The 14,157-nt window shown below is 40.1% G+C and overlaps 1 protein-coding gene across 1 annotated transcript in view; it reads right to left on the bottom strand.

Annotated features, from left to right (window-relative positions):
* Positions 1 to 14,157, bottom strand: part of cep112 (centrosomal protein 112) — a 96,055-nt gene that overhangs the window by 46,151 nt on the left and 35,747 nt on the right. The window contains exon 12 of the mRNA XM_087808368.1: positions 9,520 to 9,750. Coding sequence (XP_087664494.1) covers positions 9,520 to 9,750 — 231 coding nt within the window. The remainder of the gene's footprint in view (positions 1 to 9,519; positions 9,751 to 14,157) is intronic.

The following is a 14,157-nucleotide window of genomic DNA, read 5'->3' on the forward strand; positions in this document are numbered from 1 at the left end:
TCATTCATTCCTCGGGCTATTAAATTGTACAATTCTGAGTTCGGGGGCAGGAGTGGAGTGAAAGTATCTGGATGTTCTGTTCTATGTTAGTCTTTGTATCCTTTGTCTTTTTTTATTTTTCTTCGATCTATGTTCTTTATCTTTATCTTTAGCCTTAGATTGTGTCATCTTGTTCTTTCTCTTTATGTTATTGTTCTTATTTTATTTTGATTTATTTTATTTTTTATTTATTTTCTGTGGCTATTGGAAAAAAAAAATTTCAATGAGTTTTACCTTACCTTACCTTATAATTGTTTGATTATAGTTGAAAATTGTTTGATTATAGTTGATAATTGTTTGATTATAGTTGAAAATGGTTTGATTATAGTTGATAATTGTTTGATTATAGTTAAAAATAGTTTGATTATAGTTGAAAATTGTTTGATTATAGTTGAAAATTGTTTGATTATAGTTGATAATTGTTTGATTATAGTTGAAAATTGTTTGATTATAGTTGAAAATAGTTTGATTATAGTTGATAATTGTTTGATTATAGTTGAAAATTGTTTGATTATAGTTGATAATTGTTTGATTATAGTTGAAAATAGTTTGATTATAGTTGATAATTGTTTGATTATAGTTGAAAATTGTTTGATTATAGTTGAAAATTGTTTGATTATAGTTGATAATTGTTTGATTATAGTTGAAAACTGTTTGATTATAGTTGATAATTGTTTGATTATAGTTTAAAATTGTTTGATTATAGTTGATAATTGTTTGATTATAGTTGATAATTGTTTGATTATAGTTGAAAACTGTTTGATTTTAGTTGAAAATTGTTTGATTATAGTTGAAAATTGTTTGATTATAGTTGAAAACTGTTTGATTACATATAAATTGTTTGATTACAGTACAAATTTGTTTGAATAAATTTGAATTTTTTTAAATTATAGTTGAAAAAATGGTTTGAATACAGTTGAGACGTATTGGGTTACAGTTGAAAATTGTTTGATAATTGTTTGATCACAGTTGAAAACACTCATAGCACATGTGAGAAAAATAAAAAAGAATGTGCTTGAATCAAAGTCTGTCAATAAAAAAAACGGTAAAATATACAGTGAACCAACGTTAAGGACAAGATTGAAACCAACGACACGAACGTACAGCTTCACTTCTCTCCCGCAGAGGTCAAACGAGTGACCTCCAGCCTCACACGACCAGACACAACAGATTCACTTTCCATCTGCCGTCACAGCGGAGCAGGAAGTTTGTCGGTAATCATGGCCGTCACACCGCGCTCATGTGTACTGCTGTGTGCAGCCGGCGCTGTAATGACAAGACGCTTTATTTCCATTTCACAGTTTGCCATCACCGCTTGTCACTACCCATTCCTTTCATCCCTCCTGCTCGCTGTCGGCGCGGCATCCCCGCTGAAGGAATGCATCATGGGTACTCACGACACCCCCCCCCCAAAAAAAAGTGCAATACGGTGGCCAGGTGAACCTGCTTTCCCGAGGTGCTCGGAAGTTTATTTAAGGATCGTTGACAATCAAAAACACAAACAAAGATCATCTGACGAAAAGACGCCGGTGTGTACTTTTTTTGCCAAACTTCATCTCCGATGACGAGACGCCTTCAAGGGGAAAAAACTTATTTGAAACATTAAGTGAACTCTGATTGAACTGTGACAAAAAAAAAAAAAAAAATCTCTCTTCCTACGTAACGCCGAACTGTTTTTCCCTCTGTATTGATGCCTCCCTTTGATTAATAAATCTGCCTGATGTTGGGATGCCAGTTGAATTAGGAACTTATCCCAAAAAAACAGAGCCTGACATCACGGTGTCCCATTTAAACTCCACATCAAAAAAAAAAACCCCAGAACTGTAATCTATAGCGTGCCACAAGATGGAAGCTGCCTGATGCCATGTTTTAATGCGATTGAGAAAGTGTGTCGTTTCCCTCCCTCCTCTTGGATGACTTCAAAAAGTGAGCGAGGGAGCCGTGTGATGTTTTTTTTGGGGATGGCAGAGCCTTTACTTTTGACTCTTTCATCTAGTGGGTGACTCACTCACTCTCTTTCTCCGCCGCGGGCCCCGATGGCGCGCTGAGAAAAAAAAAAAAAAAAACGAAAAGAAAAACCCGGCTTTGATAGTCTCGCGCATGAGCACACGCGTCAACACCAAACATATGTTTAATACAGTGACGGGGGGGAAAAAAAACAAAACAATCCCCCTGCACGTCGAAACTATGACGCAAACGTAGGAAAAACGTCAAAAAGACGCAAACAAACTCTGCGACAAAATCCGAAAAAGGCCTGACCTCTTTCTTCCCTTTTCGCTGGTTTGTCTCTCGGCTTTTAAAAACGGAGGTGAGAAACTCTTTGATTGTTCTTTTGGTCTGTGTTTGCCTCTAATCCATGACTAACTGAATAATGTGATTTCATGTATCTGCGAACGACAGAAGACAAACCGAATAAATAAAAGACAAGAGGGGGCGCCCTCGTGCTCGTGCCCCACCTTCTGGTGGAGGGTGAGAACGGTGCGGAGGTTACAGGAGGATAGCGTTTCTATCGTCCCTTATTTAAAACCGTTTACATCGAATACTCTTTCTTTTTTTCAACAGAAATATAGAGTGAACTATCAGTATATGAAGCTGAAGTCCCTTGAGGTTTTCCCGACTGGAAGCAAAGAGTGTGGAGCATCATGATAAGGGTTCCACTAAAAAAGAATTAACATCGTTTTTATCGTTCAAACTGCCGGAATTAAAGTGATGGTTCACCCAAAATTCTGATGTCACTCATTTTTACTACTCATGTCGACTCAGAGTTATCTGTTCCTTTTTAGAGTTATAGGCAAAATGTGTGTTAATTTTAATGTAGCGACTATAGCACATATAAGTAGCATGTATAAGTACCTCCGTACTGCTCGCCTGTGATGCTACTCTTGTGTTGAAGCCTCGGCGTAACAAATTGTTCTTAAAAAAACTTAGTCGATATATCTTAAGTTGGTTCATAGTGGAAAATCAAATGCTGTGTCTCAAATCGCATTCTTCTCTCAGTGTACTGGAAGTTAGTATGCATCAGGATAGTGTACTTACTAACTAGTACGCAAATTCTCGACAGATAGTACGTCTCAAACCAAACTCTGCTGCTACGCACTAACGGGAAATGACGCGTCAGCTTCTTCTTCTACTACTATTTAACGATGATTGTAACCAGCTTTAGGAACACTATCGCCACCTGCTGGCTGCACATTTTGTTTGGATCAAGAAAATATGAGAAACGAAATATTGGCGAGATATTTACGCCGGTATCAACACCGAAAGACGTTTCATCCTCCTACTGCTGCTGAAAATGCACCTGTAAGTACATGCATTTATATATATATATATATATATATATATATATATATATATATATATGACGTATCTTTTGTTTACAACGTCAACGTCACTTAAATGAAGAAGTTTAGGGTAGAATGTGTCCATCGATCCATACTCAGTTTTGTGGGTGTTTTAGTGACAATTTAGTGTGCATGGGGCACTACATTTTGCATACTAAGAATAAAAACACCTTTATGCACTTTAAATACTTTTGAGACACAGCTCTGGTCTTTGAGCTCGAGTTTAACTTTGCAAGTGAGCAATATTTACGCTGTTTAAATAAAGACTTCTTTAATTTGTTTCCAGAACAATTACTCTAAAGGCTTCAATACAAGATGGACGTCACAGACGAGCAGTACTGAGCTATTTGGATGTTCTTCTGAAGTTCTTCTTGGACGAAGACAACTGAGCTATAGTCGCTACATTAAAATGAACAAACATTTTTGCCTAAAACTCTATAAATAACGGATAGCTCGGAATATAATCCCAATCGTTAGTCGACATAAGAGTGAGTAGAAAATGAGGGAATTTTCTTTTTTTGGGGTTGAACTATGACGTTAACGTTCCATGTCTTCTAAGGAGGCTAACGATCTAAGAACAAGTGGAAGATCCTTTTTCTGCCAAAAGCAGGCAAACTTCTCAACATGTTCAAGGAAGGCATAGTGTAGGACAGGTAGATACGATTAAGATATGGAAGATGAATGACATTTGCTGCTAACTAGGCGGTTCACTGCTGCCATGATTCAGGGACTATTGTAGCTGATAGTCTGATAGGCTGATGTGACCCAGACTACCTCCAAAGGTAAGTAAGTAAGTACAGTAAGTAAGTAATTTTTATTTGTATAGCGCTTTTCTAGACCAGGGTCACAAAGCGCTTAAACAATCAAAACAATATTCAATAAAGTATATACTTTAAAGGTCAAGATAAAACTGAGAACACAACAGGAGTTCCAGAAAATCAAGGAAAAGCCTCAACAAATAAAAACATCTTAAGATGTTTCTTGAAGGAGTCAGTAGATCCATCAAGTGCAAAGAGAGAGGAAGATCGTTCCAAAGCTAAGGAGCAACAGCCTGGAAGGATTTCTCTCCTCTGGTCCTGAACCGTGTTTAGGAACCATCAGTAGATTCTGATCCACAGACCTCAGAGCCCGAGCTCGGGTGTAAGGCTGGATCAGATCAGTGATGTAAGGTCTGACCATGAATAGATCTGAAAGTAAGAACCAGAATTTTAAAGTTGATCCTGAAAGAAACTGGAAGCCAAGAGTTTTAAGGATCGGAGAAATGTGAGTTATTTTACTTGAGCGGGTCAGAATTCTCGCTGCAGAATTCTGAATCAACTGCAGGCGAGACAGATCCTTCTTGTAAATAAACTGTTACAATAGTCCAGACGAGAAGACACAAACGCATGGATTACAAGCTCCAGATCATGTTCCGACAACATTTTCCTAAATTTAGTGATTTTTCTCAGTTGAATGAAACAGTTTCTGGTCAGTTTTCTGCAGTGTTGAACAAGAGACATGTCTTTATCAAATACAACACCCAGGTTTCTCAGGCTCAGTTTGACAGACTGACCTAAGTCACCCAAGTACTGACTCAACCCTGGAACCTTATCATCAGGAGCAATCACCAGTGTTTCAGTTTTGTCCACATTTAGCTGCAGAGTGTTTTCACTCAGCCATTGTTTGATTTCTAACAAACAATTGACTAAGCTGTTCAGCCTCTGGGGCTCAGTTGTATCAAAAGAGCAGTAAAGCTGGATGTCATCAGCAATAATGTGATAAGAAACATCAGGAAATCTCTGAATGATTTTACCGAGGGGAATCAAGTACAGCAAAAACAATAAAGGACCCAGAACAGAACCTTGAAGTACTCCACACATCAGATCTGCCGATTCAGACCTCATGTGATTGGCAGATACACTAAAGCTGCGCCCAGAAAGGTATGATGAGAACCATTCTAACACAGACCCAGACAGTCCCACTTCAACCCTCAGTCTTCTCAGCAGGATCTGGTGATCAACTGTGTCAAAGGCTGAGGACGGATCCAAAAGAACCAGAACAGTGAATTTACCCGAGTCAGCCGACATCATGATGTCACTGGACACCTTCAGTAAAGCTGTCTCCGTAGAGTGATGTTTACGGAAGCCAGACTGAACAAAGACAGCTGCTCAGACACCACCTTCTCCAAGATCTTGGACAAGAAAGGGAGCTTAGAAATAGGCCTGAAATGACTGAGGTCAGTTCGGTCTAAGCCTGGCTTTTTGAGCAGAGGCTCTACAATGGCATGTTTAAATGCATTGGGTAAAACCCCTGTGGAAAGGGAGAGGTTCCCCATATTGGTAACCCAGGGGCTAATTACATCAAATACTTTGATAAAAAGCCTACAAGGAAGGACGTCATCTGAGCAAGAGGATGGTTTCATCTTGTTCACTAGTGCCGAAATATCACCCAAAGATACAGCAGTGAAGGAGGACCAAGAGGAGGAGAGGGGCTCAGAGGTAGTAGGGGTTCCAAAGAAAGGGGAGGAGATTTTCTCTTTGATCAATTTAATTTTGTCAATGAAAAATCTCAACAATGCAGTCATCTTCACAGAAGACAGGCGTGATTTGAGGAGCAGGAGACACGAGAGAATTAATCGTGTCAAACAACACTTTGGGGTTTTTCTTATTTGCTGCTACCAGTTTTCTGATGTAATCAGATCTAGCAGTTTCTACCATCTTATTGTAAGAAGACATCAGATCCCTGAGGTGAAGTCTGTGCACCTCAAGTTTAGTGGACTTCCAGAAACGCTCAGTTTTTCGACAAAGTCTCTTCAGACTCAGGAGATCTTCGAACAAATAGTCGTTAAAACGACGCAATTATTGCAAGAGCTCACGTTCAAGCAGGCCGATCAAAGGCTTACCGGAAGCGGAAGTGAGTAAGTAAGTAAGTAGTTCAGTAGATCCATCAAACACAGAGGGAGATGGTTCCAAAGCTTAGGAGCAACAGTCTGGAAGGATTTCTCTCCTCTGGTCCTGAAGCGTGTTCAGGAACCATCAGTAGATTCTGATCCACAGACCTCAGAGCCCGAGCTGGGGTGTAAGGCTGGATCAGATCACTGATGGAAGGTCTGACCATGAATAGATCTGAAAGTAAGAACCAGAATTTCTTACTTAAGAAAACTGATCCTGAAAGAAGGTACCCAGGTAAGTTGAACTTAAGACCCCTGATTTAGACCAAGTGTCTGTTGGTCTTTCTTACTGAAACGCTTCTGCCAAAGTCATTCTTTTTGGAGCCTGTTGCGAGATGATGACGCTCTTTAAGATGACGGCAGCATTTTGACACTCGTACTTCATTACTCACTCTCCTTGACTTCAAGCAGCACTATGTGACATTTGGTTTTTCCTTCAATTTCTTTTACGATTCAAATACATGTTGAGGCCTCATAATTCCTTTGACTGCTCATAAAATGTTCCCAAACTTTCATTAATACATTCCCCTAACTTATGTCATTTCATTCACTTGAAGTTCTAAATGAATACTCACCCACGTAAAATATAAATAAAGGGGAAATAGAGAGTTGTTTTTGTTGTTGTTGAACAGCACGAGGCTAAAAAGATGTCTGTTTTTTGGCGTTTGGTCTACAGAAGCGTGTGCATGAGTTATAAAAAAAACTAAAGATCTTCTCGTAACCTTGTCAATTGTCAGTTGTCTTCACTACAGAGGGTATTTAAATGTTACGTGAATCCTAAAAGCATTCATATAAAATACAGAGACTTTTTAAAGTTACCAGGAAGATTAAATGAGTAGGCTAATTCTCGATTTGTTAGTAAATGCTCATTTGTTATTTTTGGAAGGGCACAACAGAGGTTGCACAAAATTGCAGTTACACTGTTCTGCCACTGTGGAGACTGGAAACACGATTTGTAATGTCATGTATGGCTGCTTTAACAAATGAGTTTGTGAAAAGGATAACGTCTATGCTAGCTACGTAGTGATCAATGCAACATCTTTACGATATTGAAAAAGTGATGTTAAATGATTTTAAAATATATCAGATTCCAAATGAGAACAACCTCCGCACAATGCATTGATTATGATTTATCCTTCAACCAAAGCAATTCCATTGAAACTTGTATAAAAAAAAAAATCATTAAAATAAAACGGCCAAGCCAACATTCTCATGAATACAGAATAGCTTAGTGCAGTTTGGACAATGCAAAGTTACTTTTCATCTTCTGTATTGTAACACAACAGGCATGCGACAAAGTAGCTGCCATCTCCTTGGCAGATCTTCGTAAAAATGATGAATTCTTTTTTTTCGGTTTGAAGACGGACAACAAAACCTGCAGGAGTCGTCTTTTCAAAGGACGGCCCTTTTTTTTCGTCCAACAGTTGAACAACAACAGAAAGTGAAGACAGATGGACCTTAAAAAGAGGGAACACAGAGCATATGTGCACTGCAAACACACCGTGCTCACACCCATGGACATTTTGTTTCAGACTAAGTTTACACAACTAATCTCTAAAAAGGACAAAGCGCTGCAGTTGACTTCAGTAAATATAAACTGCGGGCTGCAAACACCTTCCATTTCCTATCAAGCCTGAGGGGTTTACTTTTATCTCAGACGGCCTTATAGCCCAAATATTGACAAGCAGGTGGGGTTACAGTAAACAGTAAACTTAAATCAGGTTATTCACCCAAATGTACAAATTCATCCCAAAACCACAAATTGGAGTTAATTTACTAGTTGGTTTCGTCCTTAATCGTCTTTGAAAAGGCAAAAAGAAATGGAATTCAATTGTGACATCACAGAAGGATCTGATGGAAACAGTACCGACTTAGTAAACTGCAGTAATGGGTGGTAGTAAGAGTGTACTATTTTCAAGCTGCAGTGACCAACTTTTGTGGAAAACTGTCATAGTCTAGGCTGGCGCAGCAGGAAGACGCTGATGGAAACTGTAGGGAATGACAGAAATATATAGACAGTTCAGTTGTGGAGGAGAATAAGAAAAAAAAAAGATAAGGTGTTGGAGGTAAGAGACAGGATTTGTGCTCACAGTAGTCTGGAGATGAGGCGTCTATCAGGCACAGAGGCAGCTTCACAGACCCCTCAGTGGGGCTGAGAGATTGTGAGGTCTGGGAACGTATGTTCACTCACACACACTATCTACAAAGACCAACTTAAATAGAAATATGAATCCCCTTGCTGTTCACCTTCTCTTCTGCCACCCCTGCTTCAACTTTATTTTTCACTGAAATTCATGGGACCATCTTAAAGTTTAATTGAATCTCTTCTGATATTCTCTTTTACCGCCCAACACCTCTGTCTCGCTCGTCCCAAAACGTTTCGGCAAACCTTTATCGCTCCCTTCTCTCTGCGTCTCCCCGCGATCTTAGACGCATGCGTCTTTGATGAGAATCCATTCATGGATTTAATGGATTTCTGGGGGGGGTTTTTTTCTGGTGGGTATGTTTGAAAAATAAAAAAAAGCTGGCAAGCCCAGATTCTGCTTGGAGGAGTGCAGTGGACTGCAGAGGACAGCATTTCTGTCTGCATCAAAAGAATGAAACAATTTTCAGCCTACAAAAAGATCTAGTCAATACAGATCTGAGGCCTGGCTGACTTCAATCCACTGAGACACATTCAGAAGACAAAATCAAGGTGCAACAAAAGTAGTAAAAGTTTTTAAGCATTTCATCCTACGAAGAGGAAAAAAAGTGTTTCATCTGTTTGACAGAAGAAAAACTGGAACAGCTAAAGTGAATCACTACGGCGCTCGACACATTTTTTGTGTGTACAGACTTTTCTGGAAAATCATCTTTAGCCGCTTTAGCAAGAACTGTTTTGTGTTTCTTGTCCCGCATACTTTCTTCACTTCTGGTTCTGCTCGCCATATGAGGCGGAATGGCTGCCTGATGCTTCTGGGGTCCCAGCATTCCGGGGTTAATGCTGCACAGCTGGCGCTGGATGGTGTCTAATAAAAACGTCTGTCTTTGATGATCAGGTTCTGATCAACACCACATTGGCTCTGCTTCCTGCTAGATAAGTGGTGGAAAGACTAAAAGAGGACTTTACGAGTACCAAATAATAAAAAAAAACAAAACTAAATAATACGTTGCCTCTTAATCCGAGGGTCTTGACAAACACAAACCTCGATCAAAACAAACACGACCTACCGCCTCCTTCATGGCGTGCACGTCCTCCTGGTGTCTTCTCTCGAGATCGTTGCACATGTGTTCCATGTCCAAACGTTGGCGCTCCATCGCGGTCTCTTTGTCCAGGAGGACCCTTTGCTTCTCCTCCTCGTGACGGACCGTCATCTCCGCCAACTGCTGCTCGTGCTGGATCCTGTTCACCTCCAGGTCTTCTCGGACGCTTGATAGCTCGGACTCCAGGTGCAAAATTCTCTAAAAAAAGATCAAGACATGTGTCAAGAATGTTTATGAGATGTTCGATCTCAACACAGAAGGAGTTCAGCTTTGGTCAGGTCAGTCTGATCAGGACACAGGTTAAGAAACGATAAATTGTGATACTATAGGAACCACAATATATTGAGATTTAGACAGTTAGAGGATCAACAATATAACAGACGGGTAACATCTTTTTGAGTGTCTTTTTGGACGATGATCCCTTTAAATAAAATCAGGAAATATGAGAAGGAAATAGCGTTTGTAGTGCGATGGTGACATGTTGGAGACTGCAGTGTAAAGAAATGATCCAATGAAAAAGAGCAAATTTTAAAAGAAAATACAAATATTTAGCCTCAAGTTGACAATAGCTCGTCGGATTTTATGTTGTTGTGTTACAGGCACTGTTTGGGTGGAAAATAATCTTTCAGAGTAAATATCTCCCCTTTAACAACGTGTACAAAGGTATACCAACACAATATATGTCCTTTTTTTCCCTTTTAAATTGTATTGATATGGCTCATATACAGGTGCACTCTGTAGTCCCTAGATTACTGTAGTTTTAAAGCCAGATATAGCGTGGGTAATAAACTGCATATAACATACTGTCCCTCCAAATATATTTATCCCATATCTTAACGCACTTGTTTATCATCCACAGGCAATATGAAAACACATAATGAGAACAAACATTTGGCTACTTGTAGATTATCTACACTGATAAAAAAGGTTTCCTAGAAATCTTAGCCCCTGAGGCATCATTTCTTCAAATATTTTACCATATTCCAACGCTAATTCTCAACAGTACGTGAACTCGGTGGCGTGGGGGAACTTTGGGTATTCCAGTTGTCTTTGTCAAATCTCGTTTTGGATTTTTCAGACAATAGAACAATTAAATTTCCTTTAATTCTCTCAGAAACAGACAGTGAGCCTTATTTATGATGTTTATTTGTTGTACTTACCGACCTCAAACCGTTTCAATGTGGTACATGGCTCTACAAAATCTTTCAAATTGTTGGTAAGCTATGAACTGCACCTTCAGCGTCCATAGTAGTACTCTGCGAGGCTCCATAGTAGCACTTTGCAAAGCTCAGTAGTATTTTTTTGTGAGGCTTCTGACTCAGGGCCTTGCAGAGTAATATTACACAGATTTGTGGAGTAATATTAGGGAGACTTGTTGAGAAATACTGCGTACGCTTGCAGTGTAATACTTTGGAGACTCGTGGAGTAATACTCTCTAGCCTTGCGGTGTAATACAACAGAGACTCGTGGAGTAATACTACAGAGACTTGTGGAGTAATACTACTGAGACTCACGGAGTAATACAACGGAGACTCGTGTAATACTACAGAGACTCGTAGAGTAATACAACGGGGACTCATGGAGTAATACTACAGAGACTCGTAGAGTAATACAACGGGGACTTGTGGAGTAATACTACAGAGACTCAGAGTAATACAACAGGGACTTGTGGAGTAATACTACAGAGACTCACGGAGTAATACGAGGGAGGCTCGTGGAGTAATACTACGGAGACTCACAGAGTAATACGACGGAGGCTCGTGGAGTAATACGACTGAGACTCGTGAAGTAATACTACAGAGACTCCTGGAGTAATACTACAGAGACTCACGGAGTAATACTACAGAGACTCACAGAGTAATACTACAGAGACTTGTGGAGTAATACTAAGGAGACTCACGGAGTAATACAGCAGAGACTTGTGTAGAACGAGATGTTGCCAATGGTCCACTTAAGAAGAGCGGACGTTTGTGGATACATGTTCATGGTAACAACTGGATTAAATGATTGCTAAGCCAGCGGTGGAGGCCGTGATGGTATAAATCGTGTAGAATGAGATGTTGCCAATGGTCCACTTGAAGAAGATCACACATAGTCAACGTACAGTATCTGTACAATCATCTAACGTCACACCTACATTGCACCGATATTGCATATCCTCATTACTTTTGGTTGGCTTAGTCGCTTCATTTCTGACTTTGGTAATATTACAGAGACTCGTAGAGTAATACAACGGGGACTCGTGGAGTAATACTACATAGATTTGTGGAGTAATACTACTGAGACTCACGGAGTAATACAAGGAGACTCGTGAAGTAATACTACTGAGACTTTCTGCGTAATACTACAGAGACTCGTAGAGTAATACAACGGGGACTCGTGGAGTAATACTACAGAGACTCGTAGATTAATACAACGGGGACTCGTGGAGTAAAACTACAAAGACTCGTAGAGTAATACTACTAAGACTCTCTGCGTAATACTAAAGAGACTCGTAGAGTAATACAACGGGGACTCACGGAGTAATACAAGGAGACTCGTGGAGTAATACTACTGAGACTTTCTGCGTAATACTACAGAGACTCGTAGAGTAATACAACGGGGACTCGTGGAGTAATACTACAGAGACTCGTAGATTAATACAACGGGGACTCGTAGAGTAATACAACGGGGACTCATGGAGTAATACTACAGAGACTTGTAGAGTAATACAAGGGGGACTCGTGGAGTAAAACTAGAGAGACTCGTAGAGTAATACAACAGGGACTTGTGGAGTAATAGTACAAAGACTCATAGAGTAATACTACTGAGACTCTCTGCGTTATACAACAGAGACTCGTAGAGTATTACAACAGGTACTCGTGGAGTAATACTACAGAGACTCGTAGATTAATACAACGGGGACTCGTGGATTAATACTACAAATACTCAAAGAGTAATACTACTGAGACTCCCTGCGTAATACTACAGAGACTCGTAGAGTAATACAACGGGGACTCATGGAGTAATACTACAGACTGGTAGAGTAATATAACAGGGACTCGTGGAGTAATACTACAGAGACTCTTAGAGTAATACAATGGGGACTCATGGAGTAATACTACAGAGACTCGTAGAGAAATACAATGGGGACTCGTGGAGTAATACTTCAGAGACTCGTAGAGTAATACAACGGGGACTTGTGGAGTAATACTAGAGAGACTCAGAGTAATACAACAGGGACTTGTGGAGTAATACTACAGGGACTCGTGGAGTAATACTACTGAGACTCTCTGCGTAATACTAGAGAGACTCGTAGAGTAATACAACAGGGACTTGTGGAGTAATACTACAGAGACTCGTGGAGTAATACAACAGAGACTAGTGGAGTAATACTACGTCGACTTGTGGAGTAATACTACGGAGACTCACGGAGTAATACGAGGGAGGCTCGTGGAGTAATACTACAGAGACTCACAGAGTAATACGACGGAGGCTCGTGGAGTAATACTAAGGAGACTCACGGAGTAATACGAGGGAGGCTCGTGGAGTAATACTACAGAGACTCACAGAGTAATACTACAGAGACTTGTGGAGTAATACTAAGGAGACTCACGGAGTAATACAGCAGAGACTTGTGTAGAACGAGATGTTGCCAATGGTCCACTTAAGAAGAGCGGACGTTTGTGGAACATGTTCATGGTAACAACTGGATTAAATGATTGCTAAGCCAGCGGTGGAGGCCGTGATGGTATATATCGTTTAGAATGAGATGTTGCCAATGGTCCACTTGAAGAAGATCACACATCGTCAACGTACAGTATCTGTACAATCATCTAACGTCACACCTACATTGCACCGATATTGCATATCCTCATTACTTTTGGTTGGCTTAGTCGCTTCATTTCTGACTTTGGTAATACTACAGAGACTCGTAGAGTAATACAACGGGGACTCGTGGAGTAATACTACAGAGATTTGTGGAGTAATACTACTGAGACTCACGGAGTAATACAACGGGGACTCGTGGAGTAATACTACAGAGACTCGTAGATTAATACAACGGGGACTCGTGGAGTAATACTACAAAGACTCGTAGAGTAATACTACTGAGACTCTCTGCGTAATACTACAGAGACTCGTAGAGTAATACAACGGGGATTCGTGGAATAATACTACAGAGACTCGTAGAGTAATACAACGGGGACTCGTAGAGTAATACAACGGGGACTTGTAGAGTAATACAACGGGGACTCATGGAGTAATACTACAGAGACTTGTAGAGTAATACAACGGGGACTTGTGGAGTAATACTAGAGAGACTCTAGTGAAGTAATACTACAAAGACTTGTAGAGTCATACTACTGAGACTCTCTGCGTAATACTACAGAGACTCGTAGAGTAATACAACGGGGACTCATGGAGTAATACTACAGAGACTCGTAGAGTGATACAACGGGGACTCGTGGAGTAATACTACAGAGACTCTTAGAGTAATACAATGGGGACTCATGGAGTAATACTACAGAGACTTGTAGAGAAATACAACGGGGACTCGTGGAGTAATACTACAGAGACTCGTAGAGTAATACAACGGGGACTCATGGAGTAATACTACAGAGACTC

Source organism: Callionymus lyra, chromosome 15 (assembly GCF_982586985.1).
Source record: "Callionymus lyra chromosome 15, fCalLyr1.hap1.1, whole genome shotgun sequence".
NCBI classification, from domain to species: Eukaryota; Metazoa; Chordata; class Actinopteri; order Syngnathiformes; family Callionymidae; genus Callionymus; species Callionymus lyra.